The 25381-nt window shown below is 47.5% G+C and overlaps 10 protein-coding genes across 10 annotated transcripts; 5 read left to right on the forward strand and 5 right to left on the reverse strand.

The window, feature by feature from the left end:
• Positions 1–468: 468 nt before the first annotated feature.
• Positions 469–1834, reverse strand: BDR25DRAFT_43630 (uncharacterized protein). The gene is made up of 2 exons (XM_033698575.1): positions 1494–1834; positions 469–1439 (listed from the first exon to the last, which is right to left on the reverse strand). Exons 1-2 carry the CDS (start codon positions 1723–1725, stop codon positions 799–801), a joined length of 873 nt encoding a protein of 290 aa, XP_033553930.1. The 5' UTR covers positions 1726–1834; the 3' UTR covers positions 469–798.
• A 204-nt stretch (positions 1835–2038) lies between these two features.
• BDR25DRAFT_309395 (uncharacterized protein) lies at positions 2039–5544 on the forward strand (the record flags this gene model as incomplete). The annotated part of the gene is made up of 6 exons (XM_033691080.1): positions 2039–2122; positions 2176–2206; positions 2260–2573; positions 2637–2857; positions 2889–4425; positions 4474–5544. 6 exons carry the CDS (start codon positions 2039–2041, stop codon positions 5542–5544), a joined length of 3258 nt encoding a protein of 1085 aa, XP_033553931.1.
• A 58-nt stretch (positions 5545–5602) lies between these two features.
• BDR25DRAFT_276800 (uncharacterized protein) lies at positions 5603–6055 on the reverse strand. Its single transcript, XM_033687573.1, has 3 exons — positions 5979–6055; positions 5829–5924; positions 5603–5779 (listed from the first exon to the last, which is right to left on the reverse strand). Exons 1-3 carry the CDS (start codon positions 6039–6041, stop codon positions 5759–5761), a joined length of 180 nt encoding a protein of 59 aa, XP_033553932.1. The 5' UTR covers positions 6042–6055; the 3' UTR covers positions 5603–5758.
• A 134-nt stretch (positions 6056–6189) lies between these two features.
• Positions 6190–10788, forward strand: BDR25DRAFT_390725 (Sfi1-domain-containing protein; the record flags this gene model as incomplete). The annotated part of the gene is made up of 9 exons (XM_033698112.1): positions 6190–6424; positions 6474–9857; positions 9925–10100; positions 10134–10148; positions 10187–10226; positions 10258–10294; positions 10323–10599; positions 10665–10690; positions 10752–10788. The coding sequence occupies exons 1-9, from the start codon at positions 6370–6372 to the stop codon at positions 10786–10788; spliced, it is 4047 nt and encodes a 1348-aa protein (XP_033553933.1). The 5' UTR covers positions 6190–6369.
• Positions 10789–13878: 3090 nt separating this feature from the next.
• Positions 13879–14375, reverse strand: BDR25DRAFT_348981 (uncharacterized protein; the record flags this gene model as incomplete). The annotated part of the gene is made up of 4 exons (XM_033694493.1): positions 13879–14053; positions 14085–14214; positions 14270–14309; positions 14334–14375. 4 exons carry the CDS (start codon positions 14373–14375, stop codon positions 13879–13881), a joined length of 387 nt encoding a protein of 128 aa, XP_033553934.1.
• Positions 14376–15632: 1257 nt separating this feature from the next.
• On the reverse strand, positions 15633–16882 carry BDR25DRAFT_300163 (carbonic anhydrase 2). The gene is made up of 2 exons (XM_033689311.1): positions 16493–16882; positions 15633–16346 (listed from the first exon to the last, which is right to left on the reverse strand). The coding sequence occupies exons 1-2, from the start codon at positions 16650–16652 to the stop codon at positions 15829–15831; spliced, it is 678 nt and encodes a 225-aa protein (XP_033553935.1). The 5' UTR covers positions 16653–16882; the 3' UTR covers positions 15633–15828.
• Positions 16883–17227: 345 nt separating this feature from the next.
• On the reverse strand, positions 17228–18799 carry BDR25DRAFT_251665 (uncharacterized protein). Its single transcript, XM_033686132.1, has 2 exons — positions 17846–18799; positions 17228–17795 (listed from the first exon to the last, which is right to left on the reverse strand). Exons 1-2 carry the CDS (start codon positions 18533–18535, stop codon positions 17475–17477), a joined length of 1011 nt encoding a protein of 336 aa, XP_033553936.1. The 5' UTR covers positions 18536–18799; the 3' UTR covers positions 17228–17474.
• A 153-nt stretch (positions 18800–18952) lies between these two features.
• BDR25DRAFT_251670 (uncharacterized protein) lies at positions 18953–19903 on the forward strand. Its single transcript, XM_033686133.1, has 3 exons — positions 18953–19191; positions 19247–19362; positions 19442–19903. The coding sequence occupies exons 1-3, from the start codon at positions 19080–19082 to the stop codon at positions 19640–19642; spliced, it is 429 nt and encodes a 142-aa protein (XP_033553937.1). The 5' UTR covers positions 18953–19079; the 3' UTR covers positions 19643–19903.
• Positions 19904–20340: 437 nt separating this feature from the next.
• BDR25DRAFT_330989 (uncharacterized protein) lies at positions 20341–21554 on the forward strand. Its single transcript, XM_033692583.1, has one exon. The coding sequence runs from the start codon at positions 20401–20403 to the stop codon at positions 21529–21531; it is 1131 nt and encodes a 376-aa protein (XP_033553938.1). The 5' UTR covers positions 20341–20400; the 3' UTR covers positions 21532–21554.
• A 2498-nt stretch (positions 21555–24052) lies between these two features.
• BDR25DRAFT_251675 (uncharacterized protein) lies at positions 24053–25270 on the forward strand (the record flags this gene model as incomplete). The annotated part of the gene is made up of 2 exons (XM_033686134.1): positions 24053–24447; positions 24499–25270. Coding segments are annotated over exons 1-2 (849 nt in total), but the record flags the coding sequence as incomplete, so codon positions are not given.
• Positions 25271–25381: the final 111 nt, after the last annotated feature.

Here is a 25381-nt window from a genome sequence, read left to right on the forward strand (position 1 = left end):
GGCCACTGCCTAGTCGAAACAGCGCAGAAACGTGGTCGTAGCGAGCGTGCGTGAGGTACTTCAAGGTGGTTCCCCATCAACGTAGGATGAGACGCCCTCGCGAAGCATTGCACCCCGACTGTTAGAGAAATCCCCAGAACTACATGGCTCATGCGAATGGTATGAGGCTTAAAGGTTGAAAAGGGAAAGGGAAGCGCAATTGTGGAGAAGCGCTAAGTTTGAGCGGGGTGACGACAGAGGCGTATCAGGAAGAACATCAATCGTAGTCGAGAACCCGAAAGCCAGTCAGTCGAGTGCGGTGTCGTGATATGAGGGCTGTGAGTGTTTCAGACGGGCGTGAAATTACGACGCGGGCTAAGCTTTAGCTGCCGCCTTGGCCTGTCGCCTGTTTCATCATCATTGGTGCTTCAGAAACGTCAAAATCTGCTCAACACCATGGGCGGAGAACGACAGATTGGAAAGAATGTCCGCGTTTTGTATTCGGTTGTACATACTATACACCTCGCGTCAAGACTCAGATAGCCGCGGCGGGCGAAACCGAGGACGATCTTGATGCGAACTCCTGCTACAGTATTGGTGAAATCTATTTCAGTTCAGCAGCGTCTTACGCAATGGAACAAGTCTTGAGCAGTGGTAGCCAGCTCATGTTGAGAAAGGTACCACCGAGATCGTTGATCTACATTCCCATACCTTGCCTTGTGTGACATGGAAGGTCGCACAATTTTCAAGTTAGAAAACGCCTTGAGTACGTATTGCGAACACCTCAAAGCAGTGACAGACAGATTCTGGGAGCAAGCTTCAGCCAATCAGAATATAACCAACAAGCGATACGAATCCGACGTAGCACGGTGATCGACGGTCCATGACTGACGAGGCATTCGTCCCAACTGCAGCGGCGGCACTTCGCGCTCGTGTAGGCGTAGAAAGAGGGCCCGAACTTGTTGTCCGGGCCGTTGAAGAAACCAATGGCTGGGTTGAACAAGACGTCGGCTTTGTGAGCTCCGCTGTGGGCTGCCCACCACGCGTCGAGCTTTCAAAATTGATGGTCACATTAGGACAAGAATTGGCGCAGTCCTGGTATTGGATGGTGCCATTCCCTTGGCCTGCCTTGGAACTTTCATATGCCGTGTCCGAGCAATTGCGAACGCAGGCATAGCCCGTACAAGGCGTGCCGTCGTCTCCCCACAGCGTATATCCTTGAAGCTGGTAGTGACCCCAGTATCCGGTACCTCCTGATAGACTGAAGACGTTCGACTCGAGGGATGCGCCGTAGTATGAGCCGTCAGTCTGCAATATCTGTGCCACGAGGACATAATGATTTCCGGATGGGCCGATGTTGGCGGGAATGGTAACTGAGAAGGACGTGTTCTTGAACAGCACGTAGTCGTCTGCAATGACTACCGATTCATCGCAAAGAGTGTGCTCGTGAATTAAATAGCCTGGCAAGATCTGAGTGAGCAATGGATCTGAGTATCTCTGACGGGAAGCCATACAATCTGAGTGAAAGAAGTTAGGCGTCGTCTCGTCTTTTGCCGAAGTAGCCAAATATACGCGAAACGTGCTGCTCCACTGAGTATCTCCATTGTGCACTTCAGCATCTAGTTGAGCTTCGATGGGTGTGTTTGCTGCCACTTTTGTCGGCACCTGAATGTATATCATGGGATACTCAAGCGCAACTGATCGGTGCAGCAAGGCAAGCAGGTAAAAGACGACACATTTCATCATTGCAATGGCCTGGTATTAGAAATTAGGAGTCTGGGAGGGAAGTCTGGCGGAGAAGCTCTAAATGTCATGGCGACTGTTGTGAAGAAATGGCATGGCCACCACAGTTGAGATTGATTCATTTCGACGAAGGATTTAGGTCCATGCTAGTCAGGAGAAGGTCCACCAGCTGAGTGAAGCGAAGCCGATATCGATAAGAACCACGTGATGTCGCTGAGCGACACATTTCCTTAGTCAGCGCTGCCCCACGATCCGGTCAAGGCGGGAAAAACATCCACCCCACATTGACAACAACTTCAACACAACACAGTCCGATATGTCTATTGACTTCCCCAAGGAGGAGGAGCGTATCCTGGCCCGCTGGAAGGAAATTGACGCTTTTCTCACCCAAGTCGAGCTTGTAAGTATAGTAAAAATGACTTTCCGGGAGCTCTGACTAACACTGCTTTCCAGTCTAAAGGCAAGCAGCCGTACACTTTTTACGGTACGTTCCTAAACATTCAGTGAATTCGAAGCTTGTAGTCTAATTCCTTGCAGATGGACCGCCTTTCGCAACGGGAATGCCCCACTACGGCCATCTCCTCGCCTCCACCATCAAGGACATCATTCCCCGTTACTGGTCCATGAAAGGTCGATACGTCGAGCGGCGGTTTGGATGGGATACACACGGCGTGCCCATTGAATATGAGATTGATAAGGACCTGGGAATGTCTGGTCGGGACGCAGTCCGCCAACTGGGTATTGCCAAGTACAACCAGCTGTGCAAGGACATTGTCATGCGATATGCGACCGAATGGAGGGAGACTATCGACCGGTTGGGCCGGTGGATAGATTTTGATCGGGACTATAAGGTAAGGTGCCCCCATTCAATGACACTCTAGAGCTACCCTAGAGTAAGGCTCTAACTCATACAGACTATGGACACCAGCTTCATGGAGTCGGAGTGGTGGGTGTTCAAGCGTCTGTTTGACAAGGGCGCCGTATATCGAGGATTTAAAGTCATGCCCTACAGTACTGCGTTGGCCACGCCTCTTAGCAACTTCGAGGCATCACAAAATTACAAGGATGTTCAAGATCCAGCCGTTGTTGTGTCTTTCCCCCTTTTAGATGACCCAACAACCAATTTACTGGCTTGGTATGTGTTCTGAACCACATGATGTACGCAGGGTTGACGACTACCTCAGGACTACGACACCCTGGACGCTTCCCTCCAACTGCGCACTTGCCGCCCACCCTGACTTCGAATACATCAAGATCCTCGACGAAGCCTCAGGCAAACACTACATTCTCCTTGAGGCTCTGTTAAAAACCTTGTATAAGGACCCGAAGAAGGCCAAATTCAAGATCGTTCAAAAGTTGAAAGGCAAGGATATGCTCGGGTGGAAGTACGAACCCCTTTTTGATTACATCTACGAGGAGTTCAAAGATGTCGGGTTCCGTGTTGTCAATGCAACATATGTTACCGCCGATAGTGGTGTCGGTATGGTACATCAAGCACCAGCGTACGGTGAAGAGGATTACAAAGTCGCCATGGAGTACGGAATCATCAACGAGACGCGACCTCCCCCCAATCCAGTCGATGACGCCGGGTGCTTTACCTCCGTTGTTCGAGATTTCGAAGGCCAACATGTCAAGAAAGCTGACAAAAACATCATCAGGCACTTGAAGGCAACAGGGAGAATGGTAGTAGACTCACAGCTAACTCACAGCTATCCCTTCTGTTGGCGATCAGATACTCCGTTGATCTATCGAACGGTCCCTTCGTGGTTTGTCCGGATCCAAGAAATTATCCCCAAGATGCTGGAAAATATCGAAGGATCGCATTGGGTTCCGTCTTTTGTCAAAGAGAAACGCTTCGCAAACTGGATATCAAATTCTCCCGATTGGGCCGTTTCACGAAACCGATTCTGGGGAACTCCGCTTCCGCTTTGGATTAGTGATGATTTGAAAGAGGTTGTGTGCATTGGAAGCATTGCCGAGTTGAAAGAATTGAGTGGATACGAAGGCGAGATTAACGACATCCATCGCGACAAGATCGACAATATCACCATCCCGAGTAAACAAGGAAAAGGAGTTCTTCGCAGGTGTCCTGAAGTTTTTGACTGCTGGTTTGAATCCGGTTCCATGCCTTACGCTAGTCAACACTATCCGTTCGAGAACGTAGAGCAGTTCGAGAAATCGTTTCCGGGAGACTTCATTGCCGAAGGGTTAGATCAAACACGAGGCTGGTTCTACACTTTGACAGTCCTTGGAACCCATCTGTTTGGCAAGCTTCCATTCAAGAACTGTGTAGTCAACGGCATTGTACTCGCGGAAGACGGAAAGAAGATGTCAAAGCGCTTAAAAAACTTCCCTGACCCTCGATTAATAATGAATAGCTATGGCTCCGATGCGCTCCGGCTGTACCTCATCAACTCACCCGTGGTTCGTGCCGAAACCCTTCGCTTCAAAGAGTCCGGTGTGAAAGAGATTGTTTCGAAAGTGCTCCTTCCGTTATGGAACAGTTTTCAATTCTTCGACCAGCAGGTAGCGTTGCTGAAGAAGGTTGCCGATCTGCACTTTGTCTTCGATCCAGAGGCCGAGAAGACGAATTCAAACGTCCTCGACCGGTGGATACTAGCATCGTGCCAGTCTCTACTGAGGTTTGTCAACGAAGAGATGGCTGCGTATCGCCTATACACCGTTGTCCCACGATTGCTTACGGTAAGCTTCTCAGCACGTCAGTCCAACGCGGACCACTAACTATAGTAGCTAATTGACAACACCACGAACTGGTACATTCGCTTTAACCGTCGACGATTAAAGGGAGAGTACGGACTTGACGACACTTCCCATGCTCTCAACACCCTCTTCGAAGTTCTTTACACGCTCTGCCGTGGTCTTGCTCCCTTCACCCCATTCATCACAGACAACATCTACCTGCGTTTACTCCCTCACATTCCAAAAAACCTCCACGCCGAAGACGACCGTAGCATACACTTCCTCCCCTTCCCTGAGGTACGCGAAGAGCTGTTCGATGAAGTTGTTGAACGCCAAGTGAAACGAATGCAATCTGTTATCGAACTTTGCCGTATCTGCCGAGACCGCGCAAATAAAGGATTGAAGATTCCGTTGAAAACGTTGGTCATCATTCACCCAGATCAAGAATACCTTGATGATGTCAAATCACTCGAGAACTATGTGTGCGAAGAACTCAACGTTCGCGACCTCGTTCTATCGAGGGACGAGGAGAAGTACAAGGTGCAGTACTCGGTGTCGGCGGATTTCTCTGTGTTGGGCAAGAAGCTGAAAAAAGATGCGGTGAAAGTTAAGAAGGCCCTGCCGAATCTCAAGAGTCAGGAAATCAAAGACTTTTTGAAGAATGGCGAGATGCTTGTTGATGGGATTCGGGTTGAAAAGGAAGATCTTTTAGTCAAGAGGGGACTAGCGAAGGACGATAGCAACAAGGATCAAGAGTTCAACACGGATGATGATGTCCTCATAATTCTCGACGTTGCTAGCTATCCAGAACTGGAACAAGAGGGACTTGCCCGAGAAATCGTTCGCCGAGTCCAGGACTTGAGAAAGAAAGCGGGCTTGGTACCAACGGATGACGTCGGCATGGAGTACCGAGTGCTCAGTGATCCTGATGACATTGGTTTAGAGGCTGCATTTGAGTGCCAGGGTGCTGTTTTCGAGAAAGCACTGCGAAGGAATGTCGACAAGCACGTCAATACCGAGGTCGAGGGCAAGATTCCGGAGCAGAATGGAGAGACGGTTATCGCGTCGGAGGAACAAGAGCTGCACAAGGCGACATTCTTGCTTAGACTCGTGAAGCTGTAGATGGAGTGGTGCTGCTTTCTGGGAGTTATATCGGGTTTGAAGGTCCAGGAATGGACAGGAGTGGAATTATTTTATGAAAAGCGACTCAAGTAGATATACCTGAATGAATGAAGTACAGGTGTTCCATCTTATCTGTAACCAAACGCCTCGTCCATGCAGTGTGCGCCTGTGAAAACCTCCTCTAATTTTTAGTGTCGCTGGTGTCAGAGTGAGGTCATTGCCTCTTATATGCGGCCTGCAGTCTATTAATACGCAAATTGAGTTCAGTTTAATGAATTACCGACCAAGTAGCATTCTTTCAGCTTCAGAAACTCGGTCAAACACTTGTCTTTGTAGACATTGTTGTAGTCGGCCATGATGCATTTGCCATACTGCGAACCCTATTTTCCATCAGAGACATTTCTTTTCCTCGGATGTATGAGAGTGGTGAATACTTCCTTGGAGCATTTTGCAGCGGCAGCAGCGAACTTGTCGATTGGGCGCGTCCGGCCTGGCATCTTGATGAAGTTTGGTTGAAATTGGAGTTTCTGCGATCTGCGTGGTTGGATGACATAAGGCGTGGTGAACATCGAAGCACGGACCATGCTTGGCGCATACTTTCCGCGAGAACAGCGACCAACCATCGCATAACAAAGCGCGTCTACTTTCACCTTTCACTCACCGAGAAACGGCTTTGGCCTCTCGCGCCCATTCATCCCCTTCTTCTTACATTAATGCTTAATCTGTTTTGGCGCGACGGTTCTTGGACATTTTGCTCTCAACACCCTGGCACACATCTCTCATGCCGCTCAGAAAGCGCGTTAGATGGAAGAGTCGTGAATCCGAATGCCACCCTCCATGACAACAAACGATGATGAGATTCCTCCACTCACCAACGAAGGTAGGTACCACTCTGCATACTGACGCGCGCTTGCTGACTCAATTGCTAGACATCGAAATTCTCTACGACATTGTCCGCCTCGCGCAAACCCTCCCCGGCCGCACCTTTCGTGCCCTCTTCCAAGCCTACGACAAAGTCTTGTCGGAGAGAAATATCAATCCGGACAATGATACGCGCTATCTCCGCTTTCTGTTCCGTATGCAAGATGCTGGCGAGAGGGAGGACGAGGGCTTGGTCGACCGGTTCCAGCGCTTGCTGGCCGAGATGGGCATACAGGTCGAATGCGATCCAGAGGGTGACGGTATTGAGGAGATCACGCGAAATGTGGATAACCTCGTGTCTAACGGGCTGCCCCCTTCGATGCCAAACACACCAGGGCGAATTCGATCGCGCCGCGGGAGCTTTGATTCGTTCTTCGATGGACCGGTGGACAAAATTCGAGAGACGGACCGTGTGCAGGATATTCCAGCATTCGTGAGACGCGGTGCCCCTGACACAGCATCGGATACTGAAGATCTGCTCCGCAAAGGACGGTCGCGGCCGGGATCAGCGGCACGTTCGCAGCTACTGGCCCAACTCCCAATTCGCAATAGGGTGAATGGTGCCCGTAACACGAGAGTCATGTCCGACAGCATTCCTTCACGTCCAGGGCGCAATAGATCCATACCCAGCCACGAAAGTCTACAGATCCCCTCAAGTGCACATGCAACAGCGCAGCAGTTTGGGGGTTATGATGGCGATGAGAGCGAGCAGTCGGACAGTTTTGAACGCTCTCATATTCAGATTCCTGGTGTCAATGCGCCGATACCTGGCATGGCCTTCGATCCAGCGCTACAATACGTCGGCCCCGAAATGCTCTACCGACCTTCCGACACCCAGATGTTTGATGACGCCGAGACATTTGAATACCGTCGCATTCTCACCGTGGCGAGAACCTGCATCCGGAAGTGGCGAGAACAAACGCGCGAAATCACCGAAAATCTCGAAGAAATTAATGCCATTGCATATGCATTTGATCGACGAATCCTGCTTCGAGCATCGCTGGATTCATGGCGCGTCGCACTGCAAAATAAGCACCAAGTTGTTGAAACAGAGCGCTTCTTTGATCGACTTGAAGGCCGAGCCGAAAAGGCAAGGAACCTGTTCTTGCTCACTAAAGCCTTCACCCACTGGGCAAAGAGCGCCGAAGACGAGGTCCTACGAACTTCCGTGGCTCGGAGACACATTCTTCGAACGAAATACTTCAATGCCTGGCGCGATATCACGGCCGTCAACGAGCTCAAAATTCAACACCATGTCCTTGGTAAGTTCCTTATCACTTGGCGGAAGCGAACGGCAGCTGTGCAAGAGAATGACGGCATGGCCGTTGAATTGTATCACGAAAATTTAGTCAAGAAAGTCTTTTGGAAGTGGTTTTTCGCTTTTTGCGGTCGCGCCGCCCCGGTCTGGAACAAAGAGCGGCTAACAAGAAACGTTTTGGTGAAATGGGTCGAGATTGTTAGAGTGCTGAAAGAGAGGGAGAACTGGGCTTCTGGGCGAAGAAATCGAGAGGTTTTGAGAAAATCATTGCAGGCAATGAGGCAGAAAGTAGCCGACGTACAGACACTGGAATCTCAAGCAGAGGAGTTCAGACGAACAACTCTTCTATCATTTGGACTCCACGCTATCTCCACCCAGGTGAAACTCGCCCCATTGTTCGCTCAACTCGCGCAACGAGTCCAGTTACGTCTTGTCCAATCGACGCTCCATCGATGGCAGCATAACTCTCTTCTTTCCCGCCTGGCCAAGAATGTTGACCGTGAGCGCATCCTCCGCAACGCCTTCACTTCGTGGAATGACCAGCTCCGAATCAGCGAGATGGCTCGAAGAGTAAACGCCCGCGTCCAGGTTGAGGCGCTCTACAAATGGGTCTTGGCCTCAAAAGGGCTGCTGCTCTTTCGCAGACACGATAGGGCGCTCAAATGCTCTACATTCTCAAACTGGGTAGCCAAAACTCGAGCGCATCGTGTTAGGCTTGAGAATGCGGAAAGGACGTTTGCTCAATTCAAAAGAGTACAGATGTTGAGGTCGTGTTTGAAAAGGGTTGAGCAGAAGATGGCAGAGAGAAAGGGTCAAGAATTTCTCGCGCTTTCAGTTTACGAACCGAGACTCAAACAACGCGCCTTCGAAAATTTGCTCGAGAAGCATGACCATCTCCAGCAAATGGAAACTTGGGCCGAGGACGCACAGTTCTACGTCCTTACAAAAAATGTGCTAAAACGCTGGGGCGATGCAACGCAGCATGCACGCCGCAACCGACGACGAGAGACCTATGCGCATGTGAGAAGGATGGTGAAGATGAACCTCGTTCGCCGCACTTTTGGAACGTGGAAAGAGAAAGTTGGCCAGCTTGCCATCCAGGACCGGCAAGCTACCGAGGTGGTGGAGGATCGTATTTTAAGAGCGAGCATAAATCTTCTGACCCGTTGGCATAATAAAACAGCGATTATATTTAGACTGTCGACCCAAGCCTCTCTTAAATACAATAAGAAGCTAGGCACTACCTATTTCGCAACCTGGACACAACGACATCGATACTTGCAAAACCTCGACACCCAAGCCGTAGCGCTCAAACAAGAAAACACAGAGATTGTGGCCACTGGGGCACTCAAGAAACTAGAGTGGAGGTTATGGAATTCAAAACAGCAAGAGAAGAATGCACTTGCGTTGAGACAGCGTAACTTTGAAAAGCACATCAGAGCGATGGTTAGATTCTGGTGGGAGCAAACGGCAGAGAGACTGGCACACAATCCAGAGAGTCCAAGCCCAACGCCTAGCCCAAGGCATGGCGGTGGCGCGGACGATGAAGGTTGGGGAGGTGACAGTCATGACAGCGACGGCGTCGGCGGTCCCCCAGAAGAGTACGAACCCGGCGATGAAACTCGACGACTAGAGAACTGGACCGCATTCGACGAAGGAGCACTCGGCCTCTCAAACCTCGACCTCAGTCTTTCATTCACACCTCAACGTCGACAGGCGCATCTTCAACATCCCACGAGACCGCACCCCAACCCCCAACCCCAACCTCCCCTTCCACTCCCTCCGCCTACATCAAACGCCCGTTTCCTCCCACCACTAATCCAAGAACTCGATGAAGACTTGGACATCGAAGAATCGCGTGTCTGGACTTCAACCCCCATGCCCATGCCTAAACCAGGCTATCTAAAAACGCCGAGTAAACGCAGTGTCGCGAGGGCGAAGAGACCGGAATTGCCTGCTAGTCCAGAGAGGCGGCCGGTTGTGGGGATTACTGCGAGTGCGCCGGTGCCGGGGTTTGTGGATAAGGGGGTGGGCATAGGGTTAAGGGGAGAGACGGTGACGAGCTTTGAGAGGAGATTGAGGGAAGGGGGTTTTGACGTTGGTGGGGGGCCTGGAGGTGGAGGTGGGGGTGGGGGTGGAGAGAAAGGAATGCATATAGGTAAAGGCAGGTTAATGGGATTTGGAGGCTCAGGAGGGGCAAGGAGAGAAAGGGAAAGGGGCAGGGGCAGGGGAAGGGGAAAACAGAGGACGGTTGGATTTAGGGATTTGGGTGATGCGAGATGATACTTTGGTCCGTTGGATAGACATTGCTGGGATGGAAAATCAGGTTTGCATATCGGCTGCTGGTTCGGTTAGTGCAAGGTTGGGTTGGTGCAAGGTTGATACCCTGGCGTTTCTTCTTTCTGGATAGTTCGCAACTTCAAGAGTACAGTAACGTACCCATATTTTGTCCTGCCTGTCTAGATTGGTTTCTTCATTTTGTTGGGCATGGGTGGACTGACTTGTGAGAGAACATGCCGTCCACGTCGGAGCAGGTCCGCCAACTCATCCGATTAGGAAGTTAGATGTCGTGTGAGTGAACAGTAGAACGTCGGCCTAGACGACAAACGGGCCTCGGGGGTGTGATTTGGGTCTATAGTATCACAATAAAGTGGTACGGTGATGTTCGAAGACACCTCTCGCATACGCATTTAGGTCTCCCCGGCTATATTGATCAGAAGTTCGACATCAATGCAAACCATCTGATGACGTCTCGTTTCCAAACTCGACCTCTCTCAGCAATGGGCAGACTACTTTGGCAGACCCTTATCTGGTGTAGTAAGCGTTCCCTGGTTCCCAATCCATCCCTTCCGCAAACGTATTTAGAGCAAATTATTGTGAATCAACCACCTTTAAGAAACTTTCGTTCAGTCTCTAGAAACCTTGCATCTAAGTCCCTAAGCCTGTCGTTGCTTCTGTCGAACTGAAGTGCCATGGCAACAAGAGCGACCTTTTTCCCTAAGTCTGCATAATTCCTCCCGCGGTGCAGTGTCCTAAGAAATATTGTGCCAATGGTCGACGTCTAGATGTCATGAATCACCCGGCATCCGTCCAGCGTGGCCAACAGTCCGTAGTACGTAACGTAACTACGTGAACGTAGTAATCACGTGAGGCGTACAAAAGTAGTTAAAATGTAAGACGTAACTTTTGTACAGTGAATTGCTAAGTACGTACTGTAGTACAGGTTAGAGAGGTTATATTTTAGGAGATTTCCCTCCTGTTTTTAGACCCTATTAGCTATTATGTTAGAAGCTTTGTTTAAGGTTGCGTTTTAAAGTAATAATTAAATAAAACTCTACGTTTTATAGCATAGTAGCCTAATTAGTGTGCTAAGTAGCCCTTTATAAAAATAGTTAACTTTTGCCCTAAAAAAGCTTCTTATCTTATTAATTATTATAATAAGCTAGATGTCTTAATTTCTTTATTATAGTAGGTGTACAGCCTTATCTTAATCCTTTTACTTATTAGAGTTGTTTTAACAAGCTAAGGTGCTTTATTACACTAGCTTTTATTATCTTGCTAAATTAAGGTTAGCTTTTTTAAAGTTGTTAGTGCTCTTAACCCTAACTCTAGCCCTAGGCAAAGATATATTCTTTTGTAATTTCCTAGTAGACGCGCACCTTAACTCTAGAGCCTCTTTTATAATAGAGTAGAATAATGTTTAGCTAGGAAAAAAAAAGCTAGTGCTAGAAAGACTTAGCTATTAAGTAAAGCATAAAAGTTAACTTTATAGCAATTATCCTGTCTCCTAGGTCTAGCGTTATAGGGGGGATTTAGTGTATAAGGATAACAACAGCACTGTTCTTAAGGTGTAGCTTTATAAAAGATGTCACCTCTAAGGGCAACATAAAGCTGTAAAAATTATTAGTAGTTATAATTATATTATCTCTTATCTCTAAAAAGAGCATAAAATTAATGCTAGTAAAGATCTTCTACTTAACAGCTTAAGGCTTTTTACTAATTCTTTTAAAGCTGTAATAAAAGTAGCTAGATCTATAAGAATTATTTCTTATAAAGCTTAGTAAAAAGAAGCTTTTTAAGCTGTAGTAATAGACTAAGTTATTTCTTAAGATTAAACTTTTAAAAACGCATCTTTAGCTAAAACTTATAAGGTACTTACTTAGAACTGCGCTAACCTTTTTAACACTATACTATCTTTCTACACTACGCTTTTAACCTATATCTAGAACAGTCTAGTGCGCTAGAAGCAGGAGATTTAAATAATACTAAGATTAGCCTATAGTAAAATTACACTAAGTGTTAATATATAGACTTCTCTAAACTACTTATTCTGCCTAGGGGTAGTAGCTTATTTTTTTAGTATGTACTAGCAAAACCTTAGCCTAGCTGTGTTAGCGCAAAAATTAAAACTATAACACTAACATCCTCTACATAGATGCTAACTACTAGCATAGAGACCTCCTTATTAGCTTTAACAATCTATATAGAGACTACACTAGGGAGAATTAAGCGCTAAAGATTATTAAAGTGCTTAAGGACTATAAAATTATATTTAAATTCTATTACTATGTTACTAACAATATGTTAAATAATAACATAGAGACTATTATAACTTTAGCTAAAAAGCTTTACTTGCCTCTTACTACTAAACACTATATCTGCTGCGCTAGCTATATAATGTAAATTATTATTAAGGCAGTTATATATAGCTAAGGAGTCTCTACCTTTAAAAAAGCTCTAGCCTAAGCTGCTTTAAATAATTAATTTAAGCTATACTAACAGTAAGGTGTTATAGGCAAGTTGCATAACTTTATTAACATAGTGCTAGCATCTTATAAATAATAATTAGCCTTTATAACTTTTTAAGCTTTACTCTTAGCTAATAATTTTTTTTAGAGTTTTAGCACCCTTAATCTTATCTAGGACAGTAAAGTACACTAGCATAGTGTATATCTTATACTTTTATGTTGCTATAAGTTAAAGGAGCCTATTAGTAAGTTTCTATATAAATAATAAAGTGCTAACGCGTTAATAGCTACTACCCTTTATAAAACTATTTTTAAAGAAAAGTAGAAAAAGGTTAATTATCTTATTAAGTTTCTTTAGTTCTTTTACTTTATAATAAAAAGACTTAAGAGCAACAGTAAGTATAGCTTTATCTAGATAACTATAGTTAACCTCTAGCACCTGTATATAAAGCTTACAAAGATAGAGGAGAAGCTTAAGGGTAAAAGCAATAATTGCTACTTTAAAAATAGTGTTGTGTTTAGGATCTAAAAGCTAACTTTATACTAGAAGAAAATTATTATAGATCTGCCTATATTATACTGCGCTGTTGTAACTATCTTTAACTCCTAATTATAACTTGTTTAGTTTAAAGACTACTAGCATAAGCACCTAGTATAGCACAAGCAAGCTAAGGCTTTAATAAAGGCAGTTTTTTAAGACTATATTAATAAAAAGATAAAGGGTAATAAGAAGAAAGAGAATCTATAACCTTACTAGCGTAAGCTCCTTAGTAGTAAGTATTATAATAAAAGCTATAAGCAAACTCTTTCTGTTAACATAAGCCTTCTTATAGGCTTAAGGTTATACAAAAAACAGTAGAAAATAATAGAGCTTTAATAATACTATAATAGCTATATTAAAGACCTCTTTATAGCTAAAAAGGGATCTCTACTGTTCTAATTACCTCTTACTTAGTAGCTTAAAGTTAGTTGTTACTTCTACCCTATACTTTTTAAAATTGCCCTTAATTTCCTCTGTATACCCTTAATAAGCTGCAACTGTAAGAGAGCCTTCTCTAGAGGCAGAAGGATAGTTATAATTAATAGAAACTGCTTAGTAGGTTGTATAATTAAGGCTCTGCAGCTCTAAAAGAACTAGTTATGTTATAGGGCTATAAAGAGTAAATTAACTACTCTAGGGGACTTTATCTAGGCTAAAAAGCTTCTCCTAGAATAATTTTAACCTAGACTAACAAAACTTCTTGTAAAAAGTACAAAAGTATAAGGATTTTAAGAAGTTACTGTTACGTTATGTACTTGCTAATTAATTCACTGCTTATGTACAAAAGTACTACTAAATCAAGAAGTTACTGGCAGAGAAAAGCTCAAACGTAACGTACTACGTACTGTTGGCCACGCTGCATCCGTCTATCCCGGAGACATGGAGTTGGTCTCTAAAGACTCTCTCATCACTGCCTTGACCAGAAGTCCACCAAGTGTGTGGGAGATAAAAACTACGGGTCGGTGGATAACTGCCCGCCGCTTCTCTTCAAACTCCTCGAGGTTTCCCGCATAGCTCAATAGGCTTGGTTGATTGGCAGAGCTAGAGAAATATTAGCTGGTTGGAGAATCACATCCGAATGTAAGGGTGCGCCGGTTGGAGATATTGGCTGGCAAGAGAGCTTCTGGCCAGGAATAGGAGATCTCTAGACGTTTCGGGAGGAGGCCGGCCTTGTAGTATAGCCAAGTCCTCTTGGAATGAGCCTTCAGTCAGTGAACAAGGACGATACTATTTGCGAAGGAGAATAGTCTCCAATACCTCCTAAGTGATATGGAGCAAGTTCATTCGCAAACCCTAGCTGGGATTACAAAGCGAGGGAAACCTTTTTCCGATGTTTGTTCAACACTACATTCGTCGTTGTCATGGTGTTTAATAGAACGTAACTGTTACTGTTAGTAGTGTTTTTGAGGCGTTACTGGCGGCAATAGGGTTTTGTTCTTACGGAAAGAGTGAATTAAAACAGCCTTACGGGCAGTAACAGTTACTGCTAAGTTAATTAATAGTAAAGTTACTGTTTAGTGCAGTTACTGCAGCAACTGGTGTTACTGAAGGCTCTAGAGGGCTTAATTTTGACACAATCTTGCTAATATGCTCTTCACACGATATCTAAGGCCCCCAGGTTTTAGCTGGAGGTTGCAAGTCTAGATATTGTCCTGAAACTTGTGAGAATAGAAAAACTAGAGGATGAGGCCTTAATTATAAGAGCTCCTAGAGGCAGCCCTTGACTTCTCAAGACGACGAGAGCTTGCGAGGTGTTGAACTGGCTGCGAGCTTTGAGTGCAAGGAGTTACTTCACTGTTCTGTACTAACGATGGATAGTATAGGCAGTTACTGCAGTAACTATAGCCTCATTAACTGTACAGTAACGGAAGGCAATTCACTTTCGTTCTAACTGCTAAGAGATTGTTACTATCAGTAACAGTAGGAGCAGTACTACGTTCTATTAAACACCATGGTCGTTGTCTGGCTTCGCGGCGAACGTGATATAAGTACTTGACTTACTCAGCCTTTGCATCTTCGCACTCCCAAGCACCATGAACTCCTCGTCAGTAACAGTGATAGATCGTCTCTCTGTAGTTCCCAACTCGATCATCTTGCTGGAAAGAGTGACTTGTGAAGTGCCACCAGGCTACCCTTATCTAAACACACACGGGTGAGAACCATGTGACCAAGAGTTACTTTTTGGAGGGTCAACCTGCTAAGCGGCTAGGCTCTCTCACCCATTAGCCATTACAGTCTGAGACAATGCAGCTTTCGGCCCTGCCTCCCGAGGCGAAGTGTAGGTCGCCAGCCGAGTTTCTATTGAAAAACTGCGTGGTTGCAGGATGACTGCCGAAGGCACAGCAAGCATATGACTGGAATGTGATGAAGGTTATAACAAAGTCGGGCTGCGTAGACAACGGTACATTAAAGTCGAGGAGGTAAGGTAGCAAAATATATCAGCTCCGTCAGCCAATTAGGCCTCGCTGCGTTTGACTAATTTCGAAATTTCTCGTTCCCCAAATGAACAAACATCTACACCACACCACCTCCTCACTTGGAGTGGAAGATAAGAATAGAGTCAATGTTTTAGATTTATTGCTGGAACTATGGAGAAAGCTAACAGGATGCAAATATCGGTCCCAATTGACCCCTGCTGCGTACCAATCACATATTTTCGGTACACAGCAGGCTCATTATTCGCTACCAAAATCTATTGAATGCACCCCTTATCTAGATAACTCCGCGTCTTGCTCCCCACCAAATCTCGAAACCCCATAATCGCTTCGACTCCATCTATCCCATGAAATTTGTGCAGAACTGCCTCCCTCCACCCCTCACTCCGTGGACAAATCATAAATCTTCTGAATTCCCTTCAACATGTCCTCAAAACCGATCTCCAGATCCTTCAACAAACCGTCCTTAAACCCGAACACCCAGCCATGCACAATCGGAAACTCATTCTTCTTGTAACTCTGTTGCACTGCCGCGGTCTTGATGATATTCCTACACTGCTCCACCACATTCAGCTCCACCAGTCTATCATACCGCTTCTCCTCATCTTTGATCGCGTCCAACTCCGTTTCATGCAGGCGATACACGTCACGAATGTTCCGCAACCAAGGGTTGAGAAGACCCATGTCTTTGGGGCTTATTGCGGCTTTGACGCCCCCGCAGCCGTAATGTCCGCATACGATGATGTGCTTGACTTTCAAGTGGCGGACGGCGTAGTTGACGACGGACATGACGTTGAGGTCGGTGTTGCAGACGAGGTTGGCGATGTTGCGGTGGATGAACATTTCCCCGGGACCAAGACCGGTGATGGCTTCGGCGGGGATGCGGGAGTCCGAACAGCCTGGAAGTGAACGTGAAAGTGAGTCAGCCAGCCAACTCTATCAAAGGCCCGGTCAAACTGTCTACACTTTCCGTAGCTCCCAGCAACGGCTGTACGGAGAATTGGAGAAGAAAGCACTTAGTAGAGAAGGGTATTTTTGATCTTACCTATCCACAGATAATCCGGTTCCTGACCTGCACTCAACTCGTTGAAGAACTCGGGATTCTTCTCCACGTGCTCCTTTGCCCACTTCCGATTATTCTCAAAAATCCGATCATGGCTCTGCTGCAAGTACTTTCTGACTTCCTTTGGATCCTGTCCCGCCATATTATTAAAGAAGCTCCAGCTCTTTCTGCCGTGTGTCGAAAATGCTCTTCCTGCTATCAGCGGGTGTAATTGCGGGCGCACTTGAAATAGCTGCGCAGGTCCCAAAGGAGAGGAAAAATTTCGGACGGTATTGTTTCTAATTACCCCTCGAGCGTGGGGCCACGAAGCCGAAATTCGCATGCCCAAGGTTTCTCCGTGGTTGTGCTGCGGGAGTGTTGAGGTGAACTGCAGAATTCTGATTGGATCTGACGTCAACCCACCCGAAATCTAAACCTTGTCGATGGCTAGCGCAGGCCAAGAAATTCGACGAGAATGGGTTGGGACAGCTTAACACTCAGTACCTCCACGGACTTGTTTCTTTTTCGTTTGACGTGCCGCACGATGATGCACAGACGGGCGTTATTTCATCCCCGAACGTGGGAGATGTTAAGAAAGCGCGATTATCTATAGACGCTCTCCTTGATCGCTCGGTCACTTTCGATAACAAGTTGACGGGATGGTGAGGACGTCGAGATTCTGCAGGGCGGTAGTGGTCCCGATCAAACATCGACGGTGGAAGATACGAACGGGCTAATCCGGGTCAGAGCCAGGCAAGCAGAGAAGTGAAGATGTGGACGGAACGCTGGCATGCTGACTTGGTGATGGTATGTTTTTCTACCTAGTGATAGGTATGTACTTGAAACGTGGGGGTGACAGTCTCTGTAGCGGTAAAGCGCTTATGCACCGCTGCGTGGTCTTGTTGACTCGGTATTTCATTTATGCCGCTGATATCCAAAACTTCTCACTGAGCTGTGAAATGCTCCAAAAATGGGGTGGAAAGCTTCAAGGATGCACAGCTCCACTTCCACCGAGACCCTCCCATTGATGATCCCACTCGCCCGCGGGGTCTGCAGCGCCATCGCTTCCATTCTCGGCTAGCTTGCGAATGTCGCTCCAGTACTCTAACTTCTTGCACTCGGCCTCTGCTGCCTCCACAGCTTTTAGCAGGTTGTTTATTCGTCGTTCCTCTACCTCGTCTTCAGGTTCGCCCCTTTCCCTGTGTTCTTCTCGATGGTCCTTCGCGACGTCGAATGTTCGCATGAGGGTAGCAAGGAGTTGGCGACGGGAGTTTTGGAAGATGAGCATTGACATGATGGCCGGTATCTGTGGGTAATTAGAAAAAGGAACGGTAACTCCACGGGAAGGATACGTACCTGCTCCGCCAAATAATGCAACTCCTCGCCTGCCTCGTCGATGAACCTATTGATTGCCACAATCTTCTCGCGATCAATAGCCGCCTTCTTCAGCCTATGCATCAGGGTCGGAATATCCCTGATCTCCTCATCCACCGAGTCCTCGGTGTAACTGCCCTCCAAACTGGCCGGTCCAAGGGTGCTCGTCCGTGCCAGCGTCGTCCCAATGCTGAATGTCTCCCCGAACAATCTCTCTCTATTCTTCTTGGTCTTCTTCGGGAGCTTCTGTTTCACCCGCCTCCTCAACCACCGTCTCCTACGCACAAAGCTATGAAACCAAGGGTGATTGCCATGCCACGCTGCTCCTCTAAACCACAAGCTGTACTGCCATCCTTCCTCATCGACATCGTGGCTCATATCCACATACCAGCTCTTCCACTCCCACACCCAGCTTGGGTCGGGAACTTGTGCGTTGGTGATATTGACGGCCGAGGGTTTGAGGCTTGCGTCCACCCATGGCGAGTGGTCGATTTTGAGATTCCAGAGGGCTTTGGAGGAGAAGAGTGGGATGCCAAACACAAACCATCCCCGCTGGTTCTCATATAGGATGTCAATATGAGAGTCTGGTGTTCGCGGAGATTGTTCGGAGGGCGCTTCGGGTTCGAGCTCGTTGTCAGCGTGGTCGACGAGATTGATGTGCTGTTCTGCCATGATAAATGCAGGGATGTGTATGTAAAGGTGATAAAGGTGGATGGCTATGAGCCCGCGTTATGATAGATGCATGAGTCTAGCGTGGAAGTCAACCACTAGAACACTTTGCGTGAGTTGAGGCAGGCGCGATGGAGAAAGGGGTTTGCCCGCAATTCACCACTAACGTCCCTAATTCAACCTGCTGAATAAACCGCAAAAATACAGACACAAGAATGCACAAATAAACCTGCATCCGTAGGGTGCAGGGGGAATAGCAAGAAACACAAGGGATTAAGAGCGACGATGAGCGGCGTTCGTGATCTGGTTCGCGTCAAGTGGCTGATGGGGCCCGTGCTGAAGCTTGGAATTGCGGAGGACGACAGGCCGACGTCATTGGGGATTCCTGGTCGCATCCTGGAAAGACTCCGCATCCAAACAATGCCATCAGCCCACCACCCATAAGTACCCCCCCTCGTACTCCTGCATCTTCATTTCAGACCCCGCCAGAAACAACTCCAGTCCCTACTTTACCTATTTCAAAACCTTTACTTTCTTCGATTCAACAATGGCAGCACGTCGACTGTTTACATGGGGTGGCATTGGTGCTCTTGGTGTCGGCACTTACTACTTGTATAATGCCGGGGGAAGCCCGACCATTGCCGAGAAAAAGTTTGAGGGTGTGCTCATTGTCAATGTCATGTTTGGTTGGTTCGCAGCACTAATATCTGTCAGAGGATGCCGCACGTGCTTCCGCCAAATTCAAGAGCGAGCTGCCGGGGCGGGGGAAGGAAGCAAAGAAGTATGGAGAGTTGACCAAGGAGCAGATAGAGCAAAACTACAACCAGGCAGTATGTTTAACCTCGCATACCGGCGTGGCCCAGCGTATAGTTCCTGGATCATGAGCCCTTGCTAAGCAACCGTTCGCAGGTTGACAGCGCGAAAGCCACAGCCAATAAAGTCGACGCGAAACTTGACGCATACCGCCAGGATGCTACGAGGAAATTCGAAGAGGCGAGGAAGGAGACCGGCAAGGAGTTGAACAGTGCTGTAGACAAGTTCGATAAGACAGTGACGGAGAAGGCGGGCCAGTCCAAGAGCTGGCTCGGAAGCTGGTTTGGATCGAAGTAGGTGACACCGAGGTTGGTCGGTTCTTCGGGATGATGCATCTTCCATCGTGGCATTGAGCCTCATGAAGTTAGTATTTTTGCATCTGTATGAAGTATGAAATCAGTTCACTGTTATCCATTGCCCCTCATGGATACTGTTTTTTCGGCCCTAAGGTATTTTTCGAGCTCGAACCTCGCCTCCAAGTAGGTGTACCTGCCGACTAGTTACTGGTCTTAAGTAGGAATCCCTTGGATTGTTTTCCCAAAGATTCTCAAAAGTTTGGAACGTGAGAAGAATCTCATTTGCAGCAGAAATTAGGATCTTGTTAACATCTTTCTGAATACCAGCAGGAGATTCGGCTGGTCAAATCTGTCCTCGAGTGTCCCTCGATGATGCAATGCGAAACTTGGAATCGGGTTTATCGCATGAGTTGAAATGTCGCCAAGGGGGGTGTGGCATGCGACGCCCTCCCCGCCTAGCAAAAGTTATGAGGACAACCTATCAATTTATTCCAAGAGGGCGGGTGGAAAAGTCGACCACGGGACGACGTCACAGAAAATGAGGGTGACTTGTTGTCCTGCGCATCTCATTGGTCAGAGACGCGTCGCGCACAATTAAGCCCCAATCTCGCCTAGCGTGTCGCGTCTGCCAGCCCCTCGACCTCTAAACATCAACCCTCACTCCCGGGTCTTCCTCTCTCAACTCCATTCTCACCCCAATATTTCTCTCAGCGCATTGTCTATTCTATCTCAACAGACTACATCTTATCATCAATAACAATGTCGCCTGTCGCCTCGCGCGCGCTTCCTGTGGAGTTGGTCAATCTCCTATCCCTTCACTCCTCCTTTCTCACGGCGCTTTCGCTACATTACGCACACAATGGCACCGCGACACCCGTTGACCTTCGAGAGTTAACGCAGTCTATCTCATCTGTCTGGAAGAAGCGCAAAGTCACCATCGACGACGTTAGGCTTTGCCTCGGCGTCCTTGGCTCTGGTCCCTCTGGCAACAACACCCCATTCTATCTGTCCGACTACAGCGGCGGCAAGATATGTCTCGAACTTCATGACGAACACAAGATGGGGCCGGTTGGGACAATGAACGAGGATGCGCTGCAGGCCATGTTCATGGAGGGGTTGGATCACCTCTGGAGAGCTTGGAATGAAATGCACGCTGCGCAGCAAAAGATTAAAGCACGGCCAATTGCGACACCGAAGCGGCGAGGACGACCTCGGAAAACCGACGTAGCACAAACGAGCATCCAGCCCTTCCTCGATGAAACCGCCATTCCCAAATTCCTTGCCCAGCTTCCGCACGCTGAAATCACCCTTTGTCCGTCCCTCGCAGGTGTTGCTCCTCTCCGCGAAAAGGGCCGCAAGAGGCTGCGGGAGTTCAAAGATAGCGCACAGCACGGTCGCTCACAGAAGAAAGTCAGAGAGACTACAGGCAAGGAGAACGAGCCGATTCTGGCACAAGCCCACCCGGTGCAGGCCAAGATGACCGAGTTCACTCAGGTCCGCAAGTCAAATCTACTCGATCGCATCCTAGCGAAGCAGGCCCTCGCCGAATCTCTTCCCAACCCACCATCACCAGCGGAACTTCAGCGAAAGGCGGCACTTCAGCGATCCGAGGACGTCTTGGCTGTGCTATCGCTGCTGGTGGCGAGCAGAGGTGGCGGTACGCGAGTGTCGTTCTCAATGGCTGCATTGTTGCAATCACTCCAAGGCTCGATCCGAACTCCGCTTTCAAAAGAGGAAGTAATGAAGTGTGTCGAAGTGCTGGCGACTGAGGTTACGCCGGGGTATGTTTCTATTGTTCGAATGGGCGCAATTTCTAGTGTTGTTATTAATCAAGCTATGAGGCCTATGGATGTGAAGAGCAGGCTGCTCGCTCTTGGCGTTGGATGCTAAGGGAATGTATAAGGATAGTGCAGCGTAGATGCTGTTTGTGTTTCTTGTTCAGCGTGATTGTGTAATTGAATATTTCTCCTCATCACGCTTTGTGTTCTTGTGACTTGAATCTAGAGCTTACTAAAGACCACATTTTCTTCTCCCCATTTCTGGCTATACTCCGAAAATTGTCTATGCGTGCATACGTCATGGTGGTTCTGAGATAAAAATGTCAGGTGCAGGCTGAGCGCACGGCCTTCTCTCCATGTAGCCCTTAGCTGACGAACTTTCCAAGCCTAATCTTCAGCGTTCTCGAGATATCTTCAACAACGCCCTCCTTTGACCTAGAATATGGAAAGGGGCCTAAGTAAGCTGAATCCTGCTGCCCCCAAATGGTATCCTAGAGCCTGGCAGCAAGCCCTGGAGGAATTTTACCCACAACCCCCGAAATGTCCTGCACGCCCGATCCTGGACACATGGCCTCACATCGCCCTGTACACATGGACCCTTGACTCGGAATATAGACCATGGCTTTTACCAATCGAATACTTCTGGGTCCGAACTAGATCCCATAAACTCGCTGCCAGTTCAGGAAGACTATACAACTTCCCCCGATGTATTCTACACAGCGACGTCTGGATATTCTACCCCATATCATATTCCTGGAAGATTAAATCCCGAATCTATGTACGCAAAAACTCTTAGCAACGAACATGCACTGGTTACCAAAGAGCTGTTAGGGGTTCCCCATGTAAATACTAAGATACATATTGGTATTTCCCTCCTCCAAAGAGCAATTTAGCAGAAAGCACGCCGTTTCATTCTTTGGTGTCCTCTATGTCTTGGAATAAATGCTGCTCGGGTGTCTCGCAATTGGATTCATGGCCTTATTGAATGGCTTGCTGATTATGCACCAACGCCAGAGAACTGTGCTCAGTGAACTGGTCCGGTCGGCAAGGCCAACACATGGAATTTAGAATCAATGAGGCGATTCCGCTCGAATTCGAAAAGGTAGTCGGGTATTCTGGCACCGCATTGATTGAAGCTGTTCGCCAACGCATCCGCCTTGTGCGTCAAAGTATCCGAGTAAACCACCGCGCAAAGCTTGAAGATCTAATCAAGGAAGTGGTATAGATGCACAGGTTGCACCACCGACATGCAATGCAACGTGTTGGGTCCTATTTGCAGAAGACCACGTTTTCTATTCTGCTATATCCGGTCACTACTGGAGAATTGGTCAATTTCTTTCATGAATGGTGTCCAGAGGAGTTTTGGTATGACTCGAGCGGCAGCCCATTCTCATCTAATGCCATTTAGGAGTAGGATTTGTCGCGATTTTCCCTTTGCTTAGCGCGTACTTTAGGTTACTAGCACTAGCAAGGAATTCGGCATCCGAGTATCAAGCCAAGTAATATCCTAGTCCACGAAAGGCGGATCATCCAACTTAGTCGATTTACTTATAAGATAATTCCCCTTCAGGCCTCAGACGTTGCGATTAAGCTGTACAGGACGGATTTTGGCATTTGTCGAGCCTTCACAGGAGAAGAAGGTTCTCAAACTGAAGGCCCAACATCGATGACTGGGAAGTGGTGCAGTCCAGAGGTGGCCGCAAACCTTCCTTGCAGCCGGGAATCTGACATATTGTCCCTCGGGGTGCGTCTTCGTGCAAATTTAGAAAATATGAGGTGCTTTAACCACACACACAACTGAAACTCTCTACGTGCATTAATCTCTACCACAATTCTATAAAGTCGCGTGTTGTAGCTACTCCTAAACTTCTTAGCCTCCTCCTGTTTAATAAATTATGTTTAGATTGTCGCTATCCTGTTTACTTTATAGAGAGACGTCTTTTATGGGATAATAGTGTTCCTCCGCCCCACAGTCTTGCAAATCAGCTTGGCCATTACTCCGGTCAACCAAATCAACTCCCTCAGGACACGGCCCGAATCGCAACCTTACAAGGGTGTGGCCGGACCGGGTTGGCCGTTCTCCCTGCAAACAGTGGAGACTTAGATCATCACAAAGTTATTATGCGAAGCTTTTGGTAGGCGCAGAAATGAAGAACTGGATTGATTGCGAAAGGAGTGTACTCTAAGGGTTTATATACGAAGGAGGGAGCTTATCAAATGGGTGAGCAAGGTCGGTGGTTATAGGGAGGTGGTGTGACGCTCATCTGAGCCTCACTAAGCCTCATTACCGCAACCACATTACTTAGAGTTATAACCATAATTTAGGTGTAGAATAGGCGAATTGCTATAAGGGGACTTTATTGTTATATATTAGGCGGAGGTTTACTAATCCTACACATTTACTTATCACTAGAGACTGAGTAGTATCTCGCAGAGGTTTTGCCTCGCACTGCCACACCTGGTGGCCCATGCCTCCAGCTATGCTACCCCACTATGCTTCTGCCTGGCGCTGTTCGTCACGTCACAACTTCGCGGAATATTCGCTAGGACATAGGAATCAGCAATGTGCTCTAAATGGTCGAAGCATTAGTTGTTGTCAGCGTTGTCGCCAGCATCGTCCAACTCGTTGATTTCAGCACTAGAGTTGTGCGTCGCCTTGAAGAGTTTCACTCCATCGTGGGAGAAGTCCCGAAAACTTTTCGTCATGTCAAGACTGAGCTCCCTCTGTTGGAGACCACGCTTCAACAAATCAAAGGAGCTATCGACGCGGACTCGGTGGCGGACGGAACTGGAAAAGGCCTCTTGCTTACTATAGAAGGATGTCAAGAACAAATCGCGCAGCTAGACGCCATCCTCGCAAAAACATTACCAGAAATTACCGACAACTGGCGAAAAAGGGGTAAGAAGGCAATAGTGAGCCTGCGCCACGACGCCAAAGTGGAGAATATTATGAAGATCCTGCGAAACTATATTGGGAACCTGACGTTCTACTACGCCGCTGCATCGTCAACCTTGCAGCCCCTCACAGGTCGGTCCCTTGATAAGAAAAAACATAGAATTTACTCTAACTCCTCTGTAGATGCAAAGCTCTGCAAGATCCGCCAGTGGCTATCTGCGCCAGACCCATCTACGAACTACCAGAAAGCGCTCAAGCAACGGCAGGCTGACACTGGGCTTTGGTTTCTTGAGAGTGAAAAATACACTAGATGGAAGACGGAAGTTTCGTCGCCTCTTTGGCTGTATGGGATTCCGGGGTGTGGCAAGACCATCCTAAGTTCTGCTATTGTCCAAAATGTGCTCCAGCACTGTCATGATGATCCTGGAAAAGTGGTTGCGTATTTCTTCTTCGACTTCAACGATGCGCAGAAGCAGGATCCGGAGAAGATGTTGCGCTCGTTGATTTGCCAGCTGTCACAACAATCCATTAAGATCCCTGCTGGTTTAGATGCCTTGTTCTCTTCTTGCGAGAATGGGCATCGACAGCCGTCAGTGAATTCACTTCTAGAAGTAACGCAGGGGATGATTCGGGAGTTTCCGCAGACCTACGTTGTTCTCGATGCTTTAGATGAATGTTCCCAACGTGCAGACCTCATGGACATGCTCAAGGCAATGGCTGATTGGCAGCTCCAGAATTTTCACCTTGTAGTAACAAGCCGAAGACAACGGGATATCGAGAGCATCTTGGAGGGTCTAGTAGACTGCCAGAACGCCATATGTCTTCAAAGCAAACTGGTAGATAAGGATATACGGCGATATGTTCGACAAAGGCTATCTGATGACAAGCGCTTGCGAAAATGGGAGAAGGACGCCGCTAGGATTGAGGCTACCTTAATGAACGGAGCCAAGGGAATGTGCGTTTGACTTAACTACAAAGCCATTAACATCATATGCTGACGATAATGCTAGGTTTCGGTGGGCTGTTTGCCAGCTAGATGAACTAGGAAAGTGTGTGAACCGAAAAA

The sequence above is a fragment of the Lindgomyces ingoldianus genome (genome assembly GCF_010093535.1).
Source record: "Lindgomyces ingoldianus strain ATCC 200398 unplaced genomic scaffold BDR25scaffold_2, whole genome shotgun sequence".
NCBI classification, from domain to species: Eukaryota; Fungi; Ascomycota; class Dothideomycetes; order Pleosporales; family Lindgomycetaceae; genus Lindgomyces; species Lindgomyces ingoldianus.

What these genes read in the sequence shown, in the direction of transcription:
- BDR25DRAFT_43630 (XM_033698575.1), bottom strand. Translation starts at nt 1,725, where the DNA reads ATGATGAAATGTGTCGTCTTTTACCTGCTTGCCTTGCTGCACCGATCA. An exon ending in TAACTTCTTTCACTCAGATT is followed by an intron (nt 1,440 to 1,493) that starts GTATGGCTTCCC and finishes AGATCTTGCCAG; the next exon opens with GCTATTTAATTCACGAGCAC.
- BDR25DRAFT_276800 (XM_033687573.1), bottom strand. Translation starts at nt 6,041, where the DNA reads ATGCCAGGCCGGACGCGCCCAATCGACAAGTTCGCTGCTGCCGCTGCA. An exon ending in CTGCAAAATGCTCCAAGGAA is followed by an intron (nt 5,925 to 5,978) that starts GTATTCACCACT and finishes GATGGAAAATAG; the next exon opens with GGTTCGCAGTATGGCAAATG. An exon ending in AGCTGAAAGAATGCTACTTG is followed by an intron (nt 5,780 to 5,828) that starts GTCGGTAATTCA and finishes AATAGACTGCAG; the next exon opens with GCCGCATATAAGAGGCAATG.
- BDR25DRAFT_300163 (XM_033689311.1), bottom strand. Translation starts at nt 16,652, where the DNA reads ATGGCGGGACAGGATCCAAAGGAAGTCAGAAAGTACTTGCAGCAGAGC. An exon ending in ACCGGATTATCTGTGGATAG is followed by an intron (nt 16,347 to 16,492) that starts GTAAGATCAAAA and finishes GTTCACTTCCAG; the next exon opens with GCTGTTCGGACTCCCGCATC.
- BDR25DRAFT_251665 (XM_033686132.1), bottom strand. Translation starts at nt 18,535, where the DNA reads ATGGCAGAACAGCACATCAATCTCGTCGACCACGCTGACAACGAGCTC. An exon ending in TGCATTATTTGGCGGAGCAG is followed by an intron (nt 17,796 to 17,845) that starts GTACGTATCCTT and finishes AATTACCCACAG; the next exon opens with ATACCGGCCATCATGTCAAT.
- BDR25DRAFT_251670 (XM_033686133.1), top strand. Translation starts at nt 19,080, where the DNA reads ATGGCAGCACGTCGACTGTTTACATGGGGTGGCATTGGTGCTCTTGGT. An exon ending in TGCCGAGAAAAAGTTTGAGG is followed by an intron (nt 19,192 to 19,246) that starts GTGTGCTCATTG and finishes AATATCTGTCAG; the next exon opens with AGGATGCCGCACGTGCTTCC. An exon ending in AGCAAAACTACAACCAGGCA is followed by an intron (nt 19,363 to 19,441) that starts GTATGTTTAACC and finishes AACCGTTCGCAG; the next exon opens with GTTGACAGCGCGAAAGCCAC.
- BDR25DRAFT_330989 (XM_033692583.1), top strand. Translation starts at nt 20,401, where the DNA reads ATGTCGCCTGTCGCCTCGCGCGCGCTTCCTGTGGAGTTGGTCAATCTC.